General features: G+C 38.6%; 1 protein-coding gene across 1 annotated transcript in view; it reads left to right on the forward strand.

The window, feature by feature from the left end:
• Positions 1-2,893, forward strand: part of LOC133441155 (retinoic acid receptor beta-like) — a 35,477-nt gene extending 32,584 nt beyond the window's left edge. The window contains exon 8 of the mRNA XM_061718552.1: positions 1,433-2,893. Coding sequence (XP_061574536.1) covers positions 1,433-1,539 — 107 coding nt within the window. The 3' untranslated portion in view covers positions 1,540-2,893. The remainder of the gene's footprint in view (positions 1-1,432) is intronic.
• The last annotated feature ends 16,094 nt before the right edge of the window (positions 2,894-18,987 follow it).

Here is an 18,987-nt window from a genome sequence, read left to right on the forward strand (position 1 = left end):
ATTATTAAGGGGGGAAAAAAAATCTAAACCTACATAGCCCTGTGTGAAAAAGTGATCGCCCCCTAAACCTAATAACTGGTTGGGCCACCCTTAGCAGCAACAACTGCAATCAAGCGTTTGTGATAACTGGCAAGTCTTTTACAGCGCTGTGGAGGAATTTTGGCCCACTCATCTTTGCAGAATTGTTGTAATTCAGTCACATTGGAGGGTTTTCGAGCATGAACCGCCTTTTTAAGGTCATGCCACAGCATCTCAATCGGATTCAGGACGGGACTTTGACGACGCCACTCCAAAGTCTTCATTTAGTTTTTCTTAAGCCATTCAGAGGTGGACTTGCTGGTGTGTTTTGGATCATTGTCCTGCTGCAGAACCCAAGTGGCTTCAGCTTGAGGTCACGAACAGATGGCCGGACATTTTCCTTCAGGATTTTTTGGTAAACGGCAGAATTCATGGTTCCATTTACCACAGCAAGTCTTCCAGGTCCTGAAGCAGCAGAACAGCCCCAGACCATCACACTGCCACCACCATGTTTTACTGTTGGTATGATGTTCCTTTCTAAAATGCCGTGTTACATTTTCGCCAGATGTAATGGGACGTACACCTTCCAAAAAGTTAAACTTTTGTCTCGTCAGTCCACAGCGTATTTCCCCAAAAGTCTTGGGGATCATCAAGATGTTTTCTGGCAAAACTGAGACGAGCCTTTATGTTCATTTTGCTCTGCAGTGGTTTTAGTCTTGGAACTCTGCCTTGCAGCCATTTTTGTCCCGTCTCTTTCTTATGGTGGATTGAACAATGACCTAAATTGAGGCAAGTGAGGCCTGCAGTTCTTTGGATGTTGTTCTGGGGTCTTTTGTGACTCTTGGATGAGTCGTTGCTGCACTCTCTTGTGGTAATTTTGGTCGGCCGGCCTCCTGGGAAGGTTCACCACTGTTCCATGTTTTTGCCATTTGTGGATAATGGCTCTCACTGTGGTTCGCTGGAGTCCCAAAGCTTTAGAAATGGCTTTGTAACCTTTTCCAGACTGATAGATCTCAATTAATTTGTTTGTCATTTGTTCCTGAATGTCTTTGGATGGCAGCATGATGTCTAGCTTTTGAGGATGTTTTGGTCTACTTCACTTTGTCAGGCAGGTCCTATTTAAGTGATTTCTTGATTGAGAAGAGGTGTGGCAGTAACTTTTTCACACAGGGTCATGCAGGTTTGGATTTTTTTTCCACTTAATAATAAAAACCTTCATTTAAAAACTGCATTTTGTGTTTACTTGTGTTAACTTTGTCTAATATTTAAATTTGTCTGTTGATCTAAAACATTAAAGTGCAATAAAAATGCAAAAAAATAAGAAATCAGGAAGGGGGCGAACACTTTTTTGCTCAACTGTAGCTCTAAAAGTGTGAAGTGTTCTGACGAGTGCTGGTCGGTGTTTTCCTCACAGGAGCCGAGCGAGTGGTGTCACTGAAGATGGAGATCCCGGGCTCCATGCCTCCGCTGATCCAGGAGATGCTGGAGGATCTGCAGAACCTGGAGACCAGCCAGCACTAATGTCTTACCTCAGTCCCCGACCGGGAGGTCCGTGAGATCCGTGAGAGCTCGACCCGCTGACGCGACGCTGCGTTTTTCTAAAGGAGATCCGGCTGTCACGTTGAAGAGTTCGCCGATGAAAGAGAACCTTGTTTTTCTGTGAGCTGAAATCTGAAATCATGCCTCGAGGAGGAAATCATAGGATGCAGTATTATTTTAATCTCTATTTTCTTTTTTCCTTCAACTTGGTTGCAGGCACCTCATAAACACTGAGACATCCCTCTCAGCTTTTCTTTCTGCATCCGGTTTCTACTCTATTTATATTTTCATGAGTTATCACATGGATTTATTTTACCTCATTAAATAACGCCTTTAGCAGTAGTTATAGAAGGGAAACACATGGAAAGGTTTTTTTTTTTTTTTTTGTTTTTAAGAAAAAGCTCAATTTGTAAAAATCTTCATTGACTTTTGTAAGAAGAAAAGGGAAAGTTTTCCGTAAGGGGGAATGTTGATGCTGTTTTTGGATTTTGCAAAGGTCTCAAACTAATGTAGTTGACGTATTAGAGGAAACTGAAAATTTAAGTAACATATGAGAACATAAAACATAGTATTGTATGTCTACGCTTATTTCCAAGTGGGTGTGTTGGAAAATGCAGGTTTGCTGGAAATTTGATTGTGATCCAGAATTAATTATTACACCTTTTAGGAAGCTAAATGAAAACATTACTATCATGAAGCTTTTTTTTTTCTCTGTCATCATCAGAGCCGGAGATTGTTAGAAATGTTTTGAAAACTGTATCCAAACCCTTTAATTTTTCCTCTAGCGCCATCTTCAGGTGAAAAATGTTATTGTCCCCCTTTTTTTAATTATTTTTATTTGCTGCACTTGTCACATTCCCACCAGCCTGACCCGCCCCTTGTGTTTCCTGCTAATTCACTTTTCAGCATAATAAGAAAACGTGGTGAACATTAAGCTGAAAAATCAGCATTGTGAGTTTGTCGGCACGATGGAGATAATCTGGAGTAGATTATGGACAGATTGTGAAATAAATGTATCCTGAAATCGGAAGAGAAGTTTTCTGTAACACATTAGATAGGGCTCAGTCACAGGAACACTAAGTATATCAGAAACTTTAATGGGAATTTAGATGTTCAGAAACTTCAACTGAAGGATTTATGCTCAATAAATGTAAGTGCAAGAAACTTGTGTATGATAAAAAAACAAAAAAACAACTCACATGTGCCTACAATAAATGTGCCAAAATGTTTCCACCCAGAACAGATATGATTTCTCTCATTTTTATGTCCACGTCTCATGCACCATAACGTGACTTCGGTGTGTAAATATGATCCTTGTTCATGTTGCTTTCATTTGTGACATCACTAAACATTTCATATGTTTTTCTATTAAAGTCATGTTTATTAAGTTTAATACAGTGGCTTCGTGTTTTCACTGTGGTTTGAATTGTGTGTATTTTATTATTTTATTTATTTTAGGTCAACGTTGTTTCTTGTCGATAACAAGGTAAATGCTGCTCCCTGCTGGTGCAGTAAGGTATTGTATTGTACTGTACGCCAGTACATTTAAAACTATTCACTGACGTGTGCAGCTGAAAATAAATCCCCAAATTATTGGAAAAGAAGCTTAATTACACTCCTTTGAGTGAGGAAGGCACTTGAGGCATCACTCGTTTAATATTTACGCCTGTTTGCAGTCACTAACCTGCAGCAGCGGTGCAACAACCTTTGTGAGGTGCAGAGGTTTTCTTCAGCTTGATAAATGAAACCCACCTTTTTTTTGCCAAAGTCTGCTTTCAGTCTCTGTTTCATGTTTCAGAGGATGAGACAGTTCATAACATAAATAGCAGAAAACTTCTGTAAGAAGCGAGCGTCTATTCTGATGGATTGGTGGAATCATGTTTACGTCATTGTGGTATTTAAGAACAGATTAGAGTGGTGGGCTGGTCTTTACTTTTACTCCACATCCGAGGAGGCTATCAGGTATTTTTTATCCCACAATGTTCATCTGTCGGATGTGGTTACAAGTTGCATTTGCAGATTGTGACTCCTAAAAAAAATAAAAAACAACCACGGCTCTATTATTAGAAGGTAAAGAGTGTAAACTTTCATTTCCTGCAGACTTTTTTAGCACCAGTGGCCTTTGCTGAAAGGGCAGATTGACAGGAACAGAGAAAAGGGGCTGACTCGCAGTATTTTGGTCACAGACCAGGACTTGACCCTGGACTGGCTGGGATGGGGAGGTGTAGCCTCCGTGCACGGATAACCCCCATATCAAGCACCTCAAATCAGAGCAGTTTGGAGTGAGACTGACAGATGCCACTGGCGAGTATGTTTTGGGACAGTAAATGTCAAAATAGATTTCTGTCTTTAGCCTCGTACAAGACTCAAAAATGTCATTCCACTTAAGTGAATAGTTTGTAGAGACGTTTCCTTCCTTGTTGGAGCTAAAAGGAGAAGAGTTCATGGCCTCTGCTGAATAATACTGACACAAAAGGCAAGTGTTAGAAATCCCTTCTATACTTTTTCTGTACACTTATAAAGTAGAATTAAGTCAGTTTGCCTGCTGGGACCTTATCCGGACTATCACTATAAGTGGAATGGTGTTTTTGGTTGTTGTCAAGGGCTTAAAATATCAATTTATTCCAATATTGGTTGATGACCTCAATTGCTAACATTAATTACCATTTTGCTCCAAACACTTTCTGTAATCATTACAGACAAGTATGTTGCAGTCCCCAAACCAAATGCTGACTTTACAATCTTCCAATTCTGCTTCATTCCTGTGGCTGAGTTATGGCCCCACGCCCTTCCACTGCCTCCTGCATCACCTCTTGGGAGATATTGTCCATCCATCCATCCATCAATCCATCCATCCATCCATCCATCCATCCATCCATCCATCCATCCATCCATCCATTTAATTTTTCATTTCATTTCATTTATTCCATTCATGGTATATCTTCTTAATAATGTTGTACAAAATTCCATGAAGTACACATTATCACCATGAAAGAAAAGGAGCAGGAAGAAGAAAACGTATGATACCTGCCCCTCTCTGTTAATACAATTACGTTGACTTACTGAACACCAATTTATCTATACACATATTTATAACAAGAAAACAAACAAAAATACCACTCTTCTATCTATTTTTTTCTCTTTCTCCTTCTTTTTTGTAGGCACTTATCTTTTCTTTTTTAAACATTTTCTTAAGCTGATACAAACTTGTGCAACTTTTCAGTTCCTTGCTTTGTCCATGCCATAATTTGACACCCGTAACAGAAATACACATTTTTTTTATGTTTAGCCTTGCAAAAGTATGTTTGAAATCATGTTTAAGTCTGTTGTCCTCATCCTCCAATCTGAACAAATTTTGTAACTGTTCTGGTAACGATCTATTTTTTGCTTTAAACATTATTTTTAAAGTTTGAAGTTCAACTATATCGGTCATTTTCAACAAACCTGCTGAAATAAAGAATCTGTTTGATGGTTCTCTGATGCCTACCCTGTGAATGACTCTCACTGCTCTTACATCCATCCATCCATCCATCCATCCATCCATCCATCCATCTATCCATCTATCTTATAACATTAAAAGAAGTTTGATACAGATTCAACATGGGGATAAATAGATTATTTCCATCAAAATCATGAAAGCATGATATTTCCTTACAACATACGCTCATCTTGATGCCAGTGATATTTCAGAGTGCATGAAGTGGAGAAAGGAAAAGCCGGCCTCTTGCTCAGGGTTCAGGTTTCAGGTGGAACAGGTCGGAGGTTAAAGGCTGAATCAAAGTGAAAGCTCTCGCCGCCTCTAAGATGGTGAACTGTGACAGTGACGGGAAGTTGTGGCTCACAGCTACTCGAGACGCTCACACTGAAACATGCAGCTCTGCAGCCACAAATCACACACACACACACACACACACACACAGTCTGAGAGTTTAAAGTGCGACTCTCAGACAAACCTGAGAAAAAAAACATGAGCGTTTCACCTTAAAAGCAGGAGACTCGTTCTGACCTGAGGTGACAGATATAAGTCAGGGTCAAACTCTGCTATATGCACACGTTTTGTTATTCTTGTAAAGTCCCCATCACGTCAGTGTTTTCTTTACAGGACAGCAACACCTGAGATGTCTGAGGTTTGTTTGAATGAACGTCTCGGTAGCACGCGACAGCTGCCAGGTTTCATTAGTTCATTAGCATTAGTGCTCCTGAGACTCTTGCAGTCTCACTGTCACGTCAGTTCTTGGTCATTTCTTCTTTTCTGTTAAAATAATAATTAAATTATGCATTTATATAAATTCAGAACACTTTTATAGTTTCTACATAAACTTTTCATTCTTAACTTGAACTATGAGAATCTCTAATGACATCAGAATCCTGTATCTCTGAACAGTCTTCATCAGCTCGCCTCGGCGCACAAACCAGCACAGAATCTTCTAATCAGTTTGGTAATACGCTTTAAGCAGGAAATTAAAACTGATTTATGCCAATAAGGTTTCTCATCTTCACACTACAAGTTTTTAAAAAGTGATGAAAACGGAGGTCTGTCTGTTTTGTGTCACTTTGAAGTCGCCGTTGTCCACAAGTTCCTCCACCATCTCCTGAAAACACACATTTGACACTAATAATTCGTTAAAATAACACAATTAATCACTCACTTTTACAAAATAATATTATTTACTTTCATAGCACCGAACAAATGCTTTTATACGTTTATTCTTGACCTGTTTGACTTTGTTGATACGACACCAAAGTCAAAGGCTTTGGATAACATCCACACACCTGGAGGAGGAAAAATTTGCTCCATCACAAGATGGGGAAAAGAAATGAAAGTTTTCAGCATTTCAAAAGCTCACACTTTAACACTTCATTTGTTTTATCTATTTACAGATTTAATATTTTGTTGACATCTTCTGATATTTGTCCGCTTTATTCCTGGTTTTTTCATGTTAACTCTTTGTTCTTTATTTAGTCCATATTGGTCTTCGTTCCTTGTTCTGTCTCCTTCTTCTATGTCTCGTTTCGTGATTGCTTTTTTTCCATCCAGACTTTAGTTTGATGTTTTATTTTGTTGAATTTGCTCCTCTTGGGTACTCTGTTTAGTTTTGCTTCCCGTTTGTGTCACACCTGGGTTCTGTTACTGAGTGCCACGCGTTATTCATTATTTCCTCAGTATTTACATTCTTAGATTTCCTTCATTTAGAGCCAGATCTTCATTTCTGCAGTTCATACGTATTGCTTTCCCCTCGTTCTGTTCTGTTAAGGCCCGTTTCCTGCCTCTTCATCACGACCCGCCCGGCACCACCTTTACTTTAATTTAACTAGTAAGTTAATAAAGTACTTTCTTTTTAATGGTAACACCAGTCTGCTTTTGAGCCTGTGTTTGGGTTCCACGCATTCCTGACACAAAGTGCATAAATGACAGGTTGTAGTTTTACAGAGAGTCATGTGCCACTGCCAGGGCTTTTATTGCCAGCATGTGATGACTGAATGTCTTCAGCAGCCTAAGATACCGCCGTTGCCTTATATGAACTCTAAACAGAAAGAAAACAAACTCTCTTCACTCCCTGCTCAGACGGGCTGACCTGCATCTGCTGGGACGTAACTCCATCTTTGAGAACAAATAAGAAAAATAAATCTCTTTACCATCATTGTTATTTTTGAAACATGAAAAATAAAAACGAGCCAGGTCATCTCGGCGTTTGCGTTTGATTTTCTGCCGGGGCGGCTCTGCGGCCTGAGAACTACCTGCACTAAGTGTTGCACCAGAGGAAGCCAGGCCGAACCGGTTGAACTGAACTCCAGCGGGTCTGGAGAAGCCTGGAGGACCTGAGAGACCAGATCCAGTTTGGTCATTATTATCTGGGAGCGGCCTTGCTGAGAGGCCGAGCAACCATGACGATGCTTCACTGGGAGTGCTGACGACTTCAGTCGTTATTCAGTGATTCTTGAGTCAGGCATCACTACGGTTTATAAGCACTCTGAGCTAAACACATCTGTTCTTCTGGGTTTCTTCAGTAATTCAATTTGGCACACATATTAGTGGGATATATTACTATAAACAGAGGTGTCAAGTAACGAAGTACAAATACTTCATTACCTTACTTAAGTAGAAATTTTGGTTATCTATACTTCACTGGAGTAATTATTTTTCAGACGACTTTTTACTTTTACTCCTTACATTTTCACGCAATTATCTGTACTTTTTACTCCTTACATTTTAAAAACAGCCTCGTTACTCTATTTCATTTCGGCCTTTAAAAAAAAAACTATCCAGTTAAATTGCGCCATCCGGATAGAGTGAATTTGGTTGTGGTTGTTTCAGATGTTCTTGTCCAGTTTTGTTCTTACATCCGTTCCCTCAGATTCCTGCAACTAAACTTGGATGTACATTCCAATAAAGGTTAGGATAAATGATAACATGCCTCTGAAGTTTGACTTTTTGCACCATTACAATACTTATAGGCAACTAGTCATCATATCTCCTGCTCTCTGAAACACATGTTAATGCTCAATAGTACACATATATGGTTCTTTAATATATTTGCATTATACTAAGATGCATTCATTTTCAATGGCTTTTGTCCTTAATGGCTTTTTCCCCCTTACATTACTTTTATTTTTATACTTTAAGTAATTTTGTAACCAGTACTTTTATACTTTTACTTGAGTAAAAAACTTGAGTTGATACTTCAACTTCTTCAGGAATATTTTTAAACTGTAGTTTACTTCTACCTGAGTAATGAATGTGAATACTTTTGACACCTCTGACTATAAAGTATGATCAAGAAGATGAAATGTGCCACACATGTTCATCATCAGTGATTACTTCCCTCGGTACACAAACATATTTGCTCAGCTCCTTCAGTCAGTTCCTGGTTTACCTGCACCAGCCAGCAGGTCCATGTGGACCCGTCTGGATTAGAGGGGGGGGTACTCGGGTACAGAGTGGGCTTGGGCTTGAAATGGACAATTAGAGTGGGTCCCGTATGGTTTAGGTTTTATGGGCCTGCGTGGGCCGTATAAACGAGCCCATGAGCGATACAAGTGTACTAAATGGGCACGAGCTAAAGAAAGAGGAAATGATGTGGGTCTCGTACAGTTTTTATAACATAGGCCCCAAATTAGACGGCTGACTCTTTGGGCCCCACCTAAAACCAACAAAGCCCACATGAGACCCATTTTGTAACCCACCTTTAGCTCATAAAAGGGCTCACATATAAACACTGGCTGCGTTCTCTGTTTTTTTGGCCACTAATCTCAGCAGAAACCTTCAGAAATAATAAGTGAGAGTATAATATTGAAGGATGACCTTTGTCGTGGTGAATGAACAGGTGGGCTTGTTATTGTTCTGTCGTCAGCTCTATAAACCAAGCGAAAGCGCCACACGACCTCAGACGAGGTTTAAACATGCTCACGGCAGCTTCTATGGCTTGTGGTTAAAGTGCGTACGAGAGGAAAGTAAATACTGACTAAAAAAAGATTCGCCCGGCAAATTTGTGCTCGTAAACAGCTGACTAAGGAGCACGATGTACAGCAACACAATGAAGGCTTTGTGTACGTCCTGGCCCTTGTGCAGCAGCTCCATGAAAGCATTGTTTACAGCGATGACCTTAGAAAGAACACATTAATGGCTTTGTCAAGCCTCAGTGCTTCTGTGGAAGTAGTAATTGTAAAGCAATTCATCGTGTAAATTAGGCGCCCACATTTTTTTTCCCTACGCAACACATTTCTAAAAGTCTGGAAGGGGCCAGTTTAGAGACAACGAGGAAGAAAAAAAAAACATTTAAGACAAATCAACAGGTGATTAGTTATATTTGTTTGAAAAGCAGAATGAAAGAGTACTTGAGGATTCAAGATAAGCGGAGGAGCTCCAGATTGTCAACATCTGGATGAGAAATCCTTCCAACTTCTTGAAAACAACGTCACAAATCAGGGATTCAGTTTGCCGCCTGGGAATACTTTGGCACGTGACGGGGCTGGGGACTGATCCGGCGACTAACTCTACCCACCGTCCTACAGTCGTCATGTTTCACAAGACTGGAAAACATTAGCATCTTTTTCTGGGTTTTTATCCTCTAGAGGGCAGAATATCAGTAAATCATTCAGGGAATCAGAAGGATGGTAATACCATAACCCCACAGCATCACAGAGCCTGGCTTTGATGATAACTGGATGGCTGCTTTCATATTTGGTCCGGAGCACATGGCACTCATTTCTTCCAAAATGACTCTCCTGATTCATGTGACAGGAATACGTGTTTCCACTGTGCAAAGGTCCGTCTCAGATGCCTCCACTCCTTTTGTGAATTCAGATTTATTTTGCAGTGCTCAGCAAACACTAATCCCCTGTTGTACCAGATGTTGATGGATAACAGCTCTTTGAAGTAGAATATGCAAATAAAGTGTAACGGTGAACTTGTAAAGCATCTTAGCTGCCTTCAACACCATGATATGTTTGTAGATATCCAAACACATGTAAAAACCACGTCATGCACATGTTAAAAGGGCATTTCTGAGGGAGAGCGGGGTGCGAGTACTGGTCTGGCCTGCATGCAGCCCTGCCTGGTCTCCAGCAGAGAATGTGAGGCGATAGGATATGTTTGCAGGACAACTGAGGAAAAAAAGTCCAAAGTAAAAGTCCATTATTCCTTCAGTTAAATTTGTTTTAATTTCATGAACTAGTAGACTATAGTATTCTGCAAATTATGTTTAAAGCTCATAAAAAAAACTTTACCAATCAACATTCAGAAAGGATTTGAAAAAAGAAAAAGCAAGTATGACTTAAAAGGAACAGAGATTTTTTAAAAACCAAGATTCAGGACAAAATTGATGGAAGGTTGTGTTTCTGTGAAAGGAATCAATTTATGGAACAATCTGAACAAAGAAAACAAAGAATCCAAATCAAACATTACATTCAAGAGAACAATTAAAGCCTGTATGTTAAGGAAATATAATGAAAAATGTTAGTTGAGTTTGATTGACATACCCCTAGGCGACGGTAATTTTATTTTAATGTTATTTTAATTTTATTTAATTTTAGTTTTTTTTTTTTTTTTTAATTAACTTAGTTGTTGTTTTTTATAATTATTATTTTTATGTTATTTGTGAAATGGGCAGATCAGATAAGATTCTTCTTCTTTCTGCTCCCTTTTCATCCACAAGTTAGGAACATTTGTATTTGTATTTGTATTTAATTTTTTTGTTTTTTTGAATGAAATAAAGAATAAAATGAAATGAAATGAAAGTCAAAAACAGAAATATTGTAAAAATGTTATGAAAGTTTCACTCTTGTTACTGTGCGTGTTGCAGGGCAGAACTGCAGCAACAAACTTATATCAAATGAAATTAAGCTGATGAGTCGCAACAGGAAATATCTTGGGTTCACACTGTCTGCAAAGACGTACTTAAGGATCACAGCATTTATTCACAGTTGTATTTTCCATATTGTCATTTTCTGATTGTCGGTTGAAAAGGCTCTTTCAGGTTTATTATAAATTTCATGGAAATACACAGGTAAAGAACGAGCTGCAAGTGGCAGTTGAAACGTGTGAAACTGAAAGCACTGAAGCACGATCTGATTGGCTGCAGATCGATACCTAGACAGGAAAGAAACATCCTGCTTGCACGGTTTAAACAACCCTATCTGGTATGTAAAACCCTAGTGAATGTCCTGTAGATCCAGACAGCTCATGTTACTCTCACCAGGTACAGTTTACAGGCTTTTCTGAATGAAAGAAAAGACAGTTGTTCAATCATTTATTTATTCTTTTATATTGCTATTCAGGTCATTGAGTTGATGCTTCAAACCTGAGCTCCACTTTCAGACTGGATGGACTGATGAGGGACTTTTTAAATCTCTCAGGGAGAGATTGTGTAGCAGGTGGAAGCTGTAAATTCCATAAATACAAGTTAAAACACATTTCCTGAGAATAACAACCGCCTCCCAGAAGTTACGTGAAACTGATTTAGCACAATGATAAAATTCAGATCCACCCTATGTTGTCAAGATCGCGAATACTTCTACTTTATGGCTAGAGAGCTCGTCTTCACTCAGAAAAAATCAAACAGAACAGAACAGAACTTGAGATACGTAGATGACTTTGTGCAGCTGCACCAGCAGCTTCTGCATCATGAATCTCTCGAAGCATCTTCTGGGACACACGGATCCCCGTAGATGCTGAAGTGAGAGCAAAACCACGCATGCTGGCGGAGTGACATGTATATAAACAACATAAACGCACCTTGTATGAGACATATACGCTCATCGTGTAGAATGAGTTGTTCTGGCACTTTGGTGTACTCTTATTGGACATCATCCGTATTATCAGATCAGGATATTGAAAGCAGATGTGGGGATAGTACCTGGTCTTGGTCTCATCTTTGAAGCTGAAAAAGGTCTTCTGAGAAAAAAGGGAAATGAGAAAAGCAGGCATGTAGTTGTGCACATCCGCATAAGCATCTGCGTTTTTACAGTATGCAACGCTAGGTTCAGGACGGCCTCTGCATATGGCACAAATATTCCAAGAGTGTGCAAGTGTGTTAGGTGTTTTCTCACTCACTTGGATGAAATATGATCAGGTGTAAAAGCGCTGGACTTCCAGGCTTTAAGACGGTAAATAAGAAGGCTGGGGAACAATATCCACCTGAAAACTAACAGTAAGCTGAAACAAGGGACACAAGTGCCTCTAAAACAACCAAACAATTAGAGTTCCTTAAGAAAAAACAAAAACATGAACGTGAGTATGTTCAATTCTGTTATCATTTTAATATATCAATTATAAAACGTAGGAATCTCGCCATGAACCTTGTTGCAGCGTTCACTGAACTCACTGCGGTGTTTCCTGCAGGAAGCTGTTTTTAACATCAGATGGCTCAATATCTCCATCTGAGACATCTGATAACACATATTCAACAAGCTGTCACTTTGAATTCAGGATTTTGTCTTAAATCCTGTGCAGTGTAAATAAAAATGTCACCTTGACTGATCCCCTGCTTCCCGGGGTTTGAAGCGGAGGCTGCAGAGGAGCTTTGGGCCAGACAGCCAGTCTCCGGTTGGGGTCTTTCCTGAAAAATGTGCAACACTTTTGAAAAGTATCCTGAAGGTTCTTCCTGTAACATTTTTTTTTTTATGCAGCTATTAAAATCTGAACAGTATGTTCAAAATCCAAGACTACCTGGTATGGGTGATTGCAAATCCTGCAGCTTTTATCCCTTTCCAGGAAATGTATCTGTGCTTGTTTCCTGTCTCTCTCAGCTCCTCGTTCCAGTGCATTCAGGGAGGTGTAGAATCCCTCCATCATCCTCACCATGAGGTCAGAGATCCCCGAGCTGACGGCCTCGATGTCCTGGTCTGGATCTGGACTCAAACACCTCATAGAAGTGAATTGATTTAATTAAAAAGCGGGCCTGGCTTGTTTGTAGTTGAATGCAGCACAGATTCTCATCTGGAATCATCTGATCATGTCTGTGACTCTCTCTTCCTTCTTTTAATTGGCTCGTAGAAGGGCCTGGACAATCTGTCAGCACATAATAAGAGGAGAAGATCAATTACCAACAGCAGTAACCGAAGTATTTGAAGCCAGGGATAAAATATGAGTCTTGTGTGTGTGTGTTATCGTTACCTTGCTGGCGAGTGAGAGCATGTTGCTGCTGTAAAGCCATCTGGTAGAGGATGCAGCCCAAAGCCCAGATGTCTGCTTTCTCTCCGTACGTACGGCTCATTTTCCACCACCTCTGGACTATCAACACAAACACAACACTCACAAACAAATCAACACAGAAGAATTAACACAAGAAGAAGCTCATCCACGAATGCTTTCTTTGTGAGGGTTTGTTCTCCTTACGGGCTTCATTGTGTCAGCTATGACAGAACTGTTATTCCCCGTCTCCAGCAATCAATGGAGTATTATCCCAAGAAAAGGCCGGGTTATGAACAGTTTTGAAATCATTATGCTAGTATTTTATTCACTTTCTAGCCCTTTTGTCAGAGTGTAAAGCAGTGTGCTCGAGTCCTCAGGTCTGGTATAAAGTATGTTATGGACTGAAACCGCCCGTTTACAGAGGTGTCAAGTAACAAAGTACAAATACTTTGTTACCTTACTTAAGTAGAAATTTTGTTATACTTCCCTGGAGTAATTATTTTTCAGACGACTTTTTACTTTTACTCCTTACATTTTCACGCAATTGTCTGTACTTTTTACTCCTTACATTTTAAAAACAGCCTCGTTACTCTATTTCATTTCGGCCTTTAAAAAAAAACTATCCAGTTAAATTGCTCCATCTGGATAGAGTGAATTTGGTTGTGGTTGTTTCAGATGTTCTTGTCCAGTTTTGTTCTTACATCCGTTCCCTCAGATTCCTGCAACTAAACTTGGATGTACATTCCAATAAAGGTTAGGATAAATGATAACATGCCTCTGAAGTTTGACTTTTTGCATCATTACAATACTTATAGGCAACTAATCATCATATCTCCTGCTCTCTGAAACACATGTTAATGCTCAATAGTACACATATATGGTTCTTTAATATATTTGCATTATACTAAGATGCATTCATTTCAATGGCTTTTGTCCTTAATGGCTTTTTCCCCCCCTTTTCTTTTCACATTACTTTTACTTTTATACTTTAAGTAGTTTTGAAACCAGTACTTTTATACTTTTACTTGAGTAAAAAACTTGAGTTGATACTTCAACTTCTACAGGAGTATTTTTAAACTCTAGTATCTATACTTCTACCTGAGTAATGAATGTGAATACTTTTGACACCTCTGCCCGTTTAGATGGTTCCCGCTCAGCTAGGAGCTGTTTTCCCCCCATTATCGGTACCAACCTCCACATACTTCCCCAACTGTTTTTAAATATAATAAAAGGATGGCAACAGATCTATCAAGGGTGTGTTTTTGAGTTTCCATTTCACCATTTACGTAATGCCCTTTCTTTCTTTCTTTCTTTCTTTCTTTCTTTCTTTCTTTCTTTCTTTCTTTCTTTCTTTCTTTCTTTCTTTCTTTCTTTCTTTCTTTCTTTCTTTCTTTCTTTCTTTCTTTCTTTCTTTCTTTCTTTCTTTCTTTCTTTCTTTTGGTTGTCATGGTTGAATAACTTCAATCCATTCATTGTGTAAAACTGTTTCATCCTGGTCAAGCTCCTGGAAGTCGTTAGAAACTGTCTCAGCTGTCATTACAGGAGGAGCAGGACACATCGGCAGTCCATCACTGGGCTACAACGGCTGAATAACTTTAGACACTACGAACACTCTAGTTTTACAGAAATCGCTCATATAAGTCAAGTGTAAACTGTTCTTTCCAGAACCATAAATTCTGCTTTTAGCTGCAGAACACATTAGCAGTAACAACGGGTCCATTGTGACTCGAACTCAGGAGCGTGTTTGGATTACTTTTCCCAGCAGGAGTAAAGGATGGTGCCGACCACTGAGGTTAGCGTGCTGTCCTCCCGTTTGTGCTTGGCGAGGCCGGAGTCAGCTCCGGGCGGAAAGAAAACGCAGGTTCAACTCTTAAAACAAACGTAACGTAATATGAATGGAGTTGTGATGTATGAAGCCGTAGATGCTCACTAATTTCTCCTTGATCGTTAAGTTGTCTGTTTTGAGGTCACGGTGGACTGGTCTCTCCTCCTTGTGCAAGTACCTCAGAGCCAGATACATCTAAGAGACGGGCGGAAGATAAAAAGTCAGTTGGAGTAATTGGTTTGTGAAGTGAAGGAGTGAAAAGCCCGTTCAGAGATGCTTTATACGTGGCATGTGGAAATTACTCAGCTTACAAGAAGCACACAAACAGGTCATGCAGGAAACCGCCCAGTCTTTTTTCTACAGGATACACGGTTTATTGGAGGTGTGTCGTAGTTCAGTGACTAGATTAAGTCCAGACCATCTCGAATTCAGTGGAGAATTCTGTCTCCACTGGATCTGACTCGATCCCATTCATCTAGTCCAGGGGTTGGCAACCCGCGGCTCTAGAGCCGCCCTTGTGGCTCCTGGAAATTTTTCAAAAATGTTTGACCTTTTTTTTCCTTTTTTTCTTCTTTTTTTTCTTTTTTTCTTCTTTTTTTTCTTCTTCTTTTTTAGTTTTTTTTCTTCCTTTTTCCTTTTTTAATCTCAACATTTCAACTCTTCTCGAAATTTTGACTTTTTTCTCGACATTTTGATTTTTTTTCAACAATTCAACTTTTTTCACAAAATTTTGACTATTTCCTCGACATTTCAACTTTTTTCTCAACATTTCGATTTTCTTCTTGAAATTTTGACTTTTTTCTCAACATTTCGACTTTTTTCTTGAAATTTTGACTATTTCCTCAACAACTTTTTTCTCAACATTTCGACTTTTTTCTCGAGATTGTACTTCAACATTAATCTCGACATTTCGACTTTTTTCTCAAAATTTTGACTTTTTTCTCAACATTTCGACTTTTTTCTCAACATTTCGACTTTTTTCTCGATATTGTACTTCAACATTAATCTTGACAATTCGACTTTTTTCTCGAAGTGCATAATGAAAAAAAAAATGTCCCCACAGTTCTAACTAATATAGAAACATGCAGCTTGTGTTGCTTTCATTCTAAGGCTTATACAAGACTTTTCATTTTTTGCGGCTCCAGACATATTTGTTTTTTGCTTTTTTGGTCCAATATGACTCTTTCAACATTTTGGGTTGCCGACCCCTGATCTAGTCACTATCCTCTTTTTTAGTTTTTATAAAAGTTACTTTTCTTTATTGCCCTTTTGTGTTGTCAGATACTGCAACATCAACTATGTCCAGCTTCAATCACAGTATTTATGGAGCCAAACATTCTTCAAACTTCTTCAGTCGGTACGTGCACTAAGAGAAAGTTGAATTGTTGCCTTAATCCAACCGATATCAACGTTTTAAAAGCTGTGTATACACCTTAACAGGGCTGTAGTTGAACCGAACTGAAGCTCGTGAGACGGAGCTTTTAGTGCCACATAATGCGTCCTAATCTGAGTTATTCCGGCATGTATACCGACCCACGCTGAACCGAGCTAGTGACTAACCAGGGACTCTCCCTTCCACATCAACAACACGAGACAGCTGTTGACAGGAGTTTAGTGTTGTGACCAAGACTCAACCTCATGGATCTTCACTCATGAGCAGTAACCTCACATGAGGAGTTCACATGTTCAGCCAGCGGTAACCCTCGAACGGTTCCATCATAATGTACAGTTTTTCACCTAAAATGCAGAATATCCTTGTTTTTCATACAAAGCCATAAGAATAATCAGTAGAAAACAATATAGAGATCCAACAAATCCATTATTCCTTCAGTTAAAATTGTTGAAATTTCATGAATTAGTAGACTATAGTATTCTGCAAATTATGTTTAAAGCTCATAAAAAAACTTTACCAATCAACATTCAGAAAAGATTTGAAAAAAGAGAAAGCAAGTATAACTTAAAAGGAACAGAGATTTTTTTAAAACCAAGATTCAGGACAAAATTGATGGAACGTTGTGTTTCTGTGAAAGGAATCAGTTTATGGAACAATCTGAATAAAGAAAACAAAGAATCCAAATCAAACATTACATTCAAAAGAACAATTAAAGCCTGTATGTTAAGTAAATATAATGAAATATGTTAGTTAAGTTTGATTGACATACCAATAGACGGCGGTAATTTTATTTTATTTTAGTTATTTTTTTATTTACTTGTTGTTTTTTTTAATTTATGTTATTTGTGAATTTATTTCTTGGAAAAAGGGGCAGATTAGATAAGATTCTTCTTCTTTCTGCTCCCTTTTCATTCACAATTTATGAACATTTGTATTTGTATTTGTATTAAATTGTTTGTTTTATTTTTTGAATGAAATAAAGAATAAAATGAAATGAAATGAAATTTTCTGTTTGTTTGTTTGTTTCATATAGTTGTCTTCAGGATGTGTAATCCACAGGGACTTGAAGGGACAGTAAATGTACCATTTTCACCTTCCAAAAAGGTTTTGTATCATTTAACAATGTTTGGGTCCGTCATCTAGAGATAAACTCATATAAAATAAAGAATGGTTGTGAAAGAGATACGTGGGCCTGTTCTTTGACGATGTTGAGCTCAGAGATGATTTTCTTCTCGTTTCTGCCAAACGCAGGGTCGTGCAGGTTCACTCCTTCAGAGCCAGGAGGTTCTGGCCGCTCTGCCTTTCAACCTCTTGTTGAAAGCAATATTTACTGAAATCAACTATTATTGATCTCAATCACATGAGGCATAGGAACCTGACCCAAAAACTGCACTGCAATTCTTAGATTATGTCAGTTTTCAGGATGTTAATGGGAGTTTAAAGACACTTCAAAAGGCTCTTGAGCTCCAGTATGGAGTAACTGTTGATCACAAGTTCTTCCTCCTGCATTGAAAATACTGAGGATTATGTTTTTTTCCAGTTTAAAGAATCCTCCAGGTCAATCAATCAACCTATGAGACGCGTGAATCCTTTCAGAAGCCGTTCTCTCGCTGTGCAGAGTGAAACTCTGGTCTGCAGCCCCTCGTAGGCTGCGAGGTCTCGCACATAACGGCCAACATCAATAAACAACTCAGAGAGTTCTGTGGGAAACAGCCTGAAATAGATGAAAGATAATAAATGACTTTTTTTGGGAGGGGGGGGTTGCAGTTGGCAGACAGCCAGTAGCAGCTAGTTTTAAAGGATTTAAAAGGACATGAAGCTGAGGTTTTCATTTTTCTTCAGCCATAACTTAAAGCATTTTAATCAGCTTTTAAACAGCCAACTGTTTCTTTCAACACTAAAGAGAAACCAGAGTGTCTGGAAATATAACACTGGACAAACTATTTGTTTTCTGTTAGTTATAAACACTTTTATTTAGATTATCATATACATAAATTAAAACTTAAATAATACACCTGTAAGGAAGTGGCCTTTGGTCCTCAGTCACGCGATTAAATACATTTCGCAAATATATATACGGTATTTTCTGGACTATAAGCCGCTACTTTTTTCATAGGTTTTCAACCATGCGGCTTATACAATTCCTACAATACAATACAACATACAATTCCATACTATTCTGTGGATTTTTCTTCCTCCGCTCGGAGCGCTCTAACCGGAATTAGAATCAAAACTAAGACAAAATAAATGCAAAGAAGAATACGCTACTTCTTCTTTAGCAGATAGAAGTAGAAGCAGATTTCAAACAGATAAATAGATAGATAAATAGAAATAAATACCGGTTATTTTCTCTTGGTTCTGTCTCGTTTTAATCAACAAAGTTGCTGCCGTGTTAAAAGGCACTGTTAGTAAATGATACATGTACATCATTTACAGTTCAAAATCGTTCTGTACATGTAGTAAATATCTAATCTAACAACATAAATATCTGCGGCTTGCATATCTTTTTTTTTTTAAATAAAGCGGATGGGGCTTGTATATCTTTTTTTATTTTTATTTTTTTTTTAAATAGAGCGGATG

The sequence above is a fragment of the Cololabis saira genome, chromosome 3 (genome assembly GCF_033807715.1).
Source record: "Cololabis saira isolate AMF1-May2022 chromosome 3, fColSai1.1, whole genome shotgun sequence".
Lineage (NCBI taxonomy): Eukaryota > Metazoa > Chordata > Actinopteri > Beloniformes > Belonidae > Cololabis > Cololabis saira.